The sequence below is a fragment of the Cynoglossus semilaevis genome, chromosome 5, assembly GCF_000523025.1.
Source record: "Cynoglossus semilaevis isolate Cse_v1.0 chromosome 5, Cse_v1.0, whole genome shotgun sequence".
Taxonomy (NCBI): domain Eukaryota; kingdom Metazoa; phylum Chordata; class Actinopteri; order Pleuronectiformes; family Cynoglossidae; genus Cynoglossus; species Cynoglossus semilaevis.
Window position 1 is genome coordinate 11,294,708 of NC_024311.1, and position 4,497 is coordinate 11,299,204.

The 4,497-nt window shown below is 35.6% G+C and overlaps 1 protein-coding gene across 1 annotated transcript in view; it reads right to left on the bottom strand.

The window, feature by feature from the left end:
- Positions 1-4,497, bottom strand: part of scml2 (Scm polycomb group protein like 2) — a 21,510-nt gene that overhangs the window by 12,670 nt on the left and 4,343 nt on the right. The window contains exons 5-7 of the mRNA XM_025055668.1: positions 4,262-4,497; positions 3,610-3,698; positions 3,149-3,392 (exon numbers count right to left, since the gene is read on the bottom strand). Coding sequence (XP_024911436.1) covers positions 3,149-3,392; positions 3,610-3,698; positions 4,262-4,497 — 569 coding nt within the window. The remainder of the gene's footprint in view (positions 1-3,148; positions 3,393-3,609; positions 3,699-4,261) is intronic.

Genomic DNA, 4,497 nt, shown 5'->3' on the forward strand with positions numbered 1-4,497 from the left:
GCACTTTAACCAGGTTCTAAATGGAGAACGTAGGAAAAAGGAATGCAAAAACAAACAATTATTTGGTGCAAATCTGTCTTTGAAGACGAGCTGCTCTGGTCATACATTATTCATTGAACAGAAATCTGTCAGTTTGACCCAGATTTATAAAAAGCATCACGTGATTTCTTTTTAATGCACCATGATGGGCAACGTGAAGAAAAGGCACTTTGAATTTATAAAACAACTACTTTCACTGGATTTGAAGTAGGCACATGAAGAGCACATAAAAAAAAAATTAATTATTATGTGGTCAGTATTATTACTTTCCTATAAGATCTGAACTTGGATCTAAAATTCTAAAATTAGAATTTCCCCAAATAAAATTCTGACTTTTTAAAAAAATATTTTTGAGTACAACTTGTATTCTGACAGTAGAGTGAGGAACTCAGGTTTCTGTATTTTAGCTTCAGAACTGTTTAAATTAAGTGAGATTTCTTAAAAATCAGATTTTGTTTGTTTTTTGAAAAATAAAAAATCAGTGCCTTTTCTGTTCTTCTTTCTTCTTCAATATTAGAATTCTTACATTTTCACCAACTCTAAAATTAAACCCACAAATCTGTCTTTTTGGACAGTTCCCCTTGGCTCAGCAGACACAAAACCAAACTGCACCGACAGCAAATATAAAAAAAACAACAACTGAAAATTAAAACCACAACTCAGACTAAAAATAGTTGAAAATACAATGGAATTACATTAAATGTATGAGTTTCTACTAGTAACAAAAATTGTAATTATTGAGATGAAAGTCAGATTTCTGAATTTAAAAAAAGTCTCCCAACTGTAGCTGCTAAAAATACATAAATATTAAATTTATTATTAAACTGCCTTCACATTGTTAGCACATGCACAGTTAATGACTGCTCATTAACACCTCACGTTGACTTATACACGCGTGAAAAGTGTAGTAATTTACTACATTTATTTCTTTGTCTAAAATGCACTTATGTATTTGAGTCACATGATTGTGTCTGTTTCACTGTTTCAGTGATCTGAATAGTGTATACACGATTTCAGCTGACGCTTTACTTTCGTCAACTTGTGAAAGTGCTGTCCAGGATGTAAACAGGATGTACACGGGTTTCAAAGGGTTAGCAGTATTTTCACCCTGTGAACAACAGAGTGTTAACCTGCTGACTGTGACCTAAACTACAGCGTCTAAACTCATGTGTCAGATCCATTTGATGAACGGCCAAAGTTTAAACATGTGAGATTAAACAGTGTCGTCCTGAACATTAAGCTTCAGCTGAACTAACACAGAAACTGCTCCTGTGACTGCTGGCTGTAATTAGCATATAATTACATCCTGATTCATAATTAGCGGTTGAGTGCTGCCTCCACAATTTAAAATATATGTAGCTTTAATGTCAACATTTAGCCCTAATGTTTATGGAGACAGTTTTTAAACACCTACTGTAGGACTAATGTTTGTAGGGTAAATCATCAAGCCAAGTTGTTCTATTTTAAAACATCTACAAAATTTAATCTTAATTTCGAAGGTCATTTTTGGAGAACAACATCCTTGTTTTCAATTATTAAAAAAAAAAAAGTAAAAACAATTAAAATAGATTTGCTTAAAAACAAGCAACGTTGTTAATGTTTGAGTTTATAACTGTAATTAAAATGTATAAATGTAATAACATGACTCATTGTTTTGATTTTTTTAATTCAGAAGAGATAGAACATTTGCAATTACTCCTAAGTTAATTATCCATAATCATTATTTGCAATAATTATTTTAATTGATTTACAGCCCTGTTTATTTAATCTTGAAATGACCTGTATAGAATAGTTACTTATTTAAGTAAATCATGTCAAACTATAAATTAAGAAAATATGTCACAAGGATAATTATCTTTCTTAATATTAACAGAATGCATAATAACTCACCACATTATCACAACACTATCTCTGTTGGGATATAAAAGTATGACGAAATTATACAAATAATTTAAACATTGATATTTAAAAAAAAGTCCTGATATGATAAATTAATGTTAAAGTTCTATCTGACCATAAATCAACTCAAAACATCAAATGATTTTTTTAAATTACTGTGGTAATAACTGTACTGTAGTACTATAAGGTGTAGTTTAGTACTCATTAAAAACGACAAGCTGTTCTTCATATGAAATGAATTTTGAAGACAGCTGTTTTAACACTTTTAAACACTTCTTTTACTGGAGAATCAAAATAGTTTCTTTAACATTTTGTTCATCATCCAATGGTTTTTCAAACTAAATTATTTACTGCTGTGTTCACACGAAACTGTTTCATTTGTTCTGCCTTTAAACACATGAAGTTTAACGATGAAAACCAACAGAATTTAAATGTTTTATGAGCCTGTGACGATGTAACGTTGACATGTACGTCAGCGGTTGTGCTGGTGCTGCTCTCTAGTGGTAAAACACGTCATCAGCTAGTCTCAGTTTAGGACTAGTTTTTATTTACTAGAATTTAAATTAAAAAAAATTGTTTCATATGATATTACAGTTTTGTTCTGTGAAAGTAAAAATAATAATAATACTTTTAAAAATTATTACTAATAAACTTCAGCTGTAAGGTGTCTTCACTGCTCATTGCGACCTCCTCAGTCACACTGATCATCCGTCGATCTCCATTCATGTCCTTCAATAATTAACAGCGTGATCATTTCTTAAAACACACTCTCCTCATAATATCACAGAGCTGACATCAGAAGATCAAACCCATCCATCCATCCATCCATCCATTTTCATCCGCTTATCCGTTACCGGGTCGCCGGGGCAGCAGTCGCCACCCAAATCACATTGCACCATACTTAAACCTTCCTGCGGGTGGTGGGTCCACTGGAAGGTACCAACCGCCCTCACCGGGATTCGAACTTGCCCAGGAGGTGAACCCTGGGGTTCCACACCAATGACAGCCTCTGGGCCAAAGCACCAAGATCAAACCTTAAAATGCCATTCAAAATAAAAGTAATAAAATCCACCTCATAAAGGTAACCTGTGGTGGCAGCATCCATCACACAGAACAACAGAAAGAACTGATTATTTCCACATGCTTTGTGTCGATGTGAACTGTCTGAACCTACGATGTAAAATGAATGAATAAATAAAGAAGCACTCACAGAAGTTTCCAGGCGGCTGAAGGCTGTGCTTCGTCAGAGCACACCAGCCCACGGGGAAGATGTCTCTGGAATCAAAGGGGCACCAGTAGTCAAAGGCTCCACGCCAACCGTCGAACATGATGAAAATCTCCTGACCTCTGACCTCCCCTACTGTGGCAGGACATATCAGGTAGGGATTCTTCCTGTCCACGGCCTCCAGTTTCATTCCAGGCTGGAAGTAGTTTTTGGCAGGACACGGTGGCTCCTGGATGTAAACAAACACACAAACCAGTAAACACAGTGAGGACTATGAATTCACTGCATCGCTGACGTTTTCAGCGTTTTTCCTGGTACGTGGTTTAAACTGTAGCACCACCTTGTGGCGAAAGAATTGTTTTTTTCTCTCGAGCTCTTGTCTCAAAACTGCAAACAATCAGTTACAGTAAATTAAACACTTGACTTCTTTAAATGATCACTGTTACCTTTTTAAAAGCAGAGCCTGGCGCCATCTCGGCTCCACTCAGAGTCCGCAGGAGAAACATTGGCCACGAGGAGGCGTTCATCCTGAAACCTGTGAGAATAGGCTGAAGTTATTCATCGGTTTACAAACAACACATCAGCGCACGTTTGTTGAAAAGGGAAAATAAAAAGAATGTACCTTTTATGTTTATAAAAAATATATAAACAAATGTATTTAAAAAAATAATTTACTAGTAAAGTTTTTAAAAAGCGAAAGTGAAGTAATATGTACAAATATTGCAGTAGTATATTAACAATAATATATACTAATACAGCTACTACAGGCCACATAAATATATATTATATATGAATAGTAACTATTTGCTTAGGCTGTAACTGATTAAGTCTTTAACAATATTTACTGTATGAAAGATTTTTAAAGGTCTCTTTGAGAATAAACACAGCAGAACCTGTCTGTTATACAGAATAAACAGGTGATTGTTGTCGTTAACCTGTTGATTAACCCATGTTAATTATCATCACAGAAAAATAATCTATGTATAGAAATATAATTTCTCAATCTTACCCTTTGCATTGTCATTGTTTTCATGACAACTGTTTCCTTTCAGAAAAAAAGAAAATTCACTGGGAGAATTAAATCTCTCAGACACCCACCCAGAGGCGGCTGCAGCATGTCTCCGTTCCTCTCGCAGGTTCCTATTGGCTGGATGTCCGACGAGTCGACAAGCCGCCAGAAGTCATTAGTGTTGTCGCTGCCATCCAAACGCAGCCGTAGACGAGTACCCATCATGCCCATCACGGTCGCGATGCACACCGAGTTAGAGTTGCGAGGGTCCCTGGCCTCCAGCTTCATTCCTCCTTTGAAGTCATTGGAGGGTGGGACTCTGGCC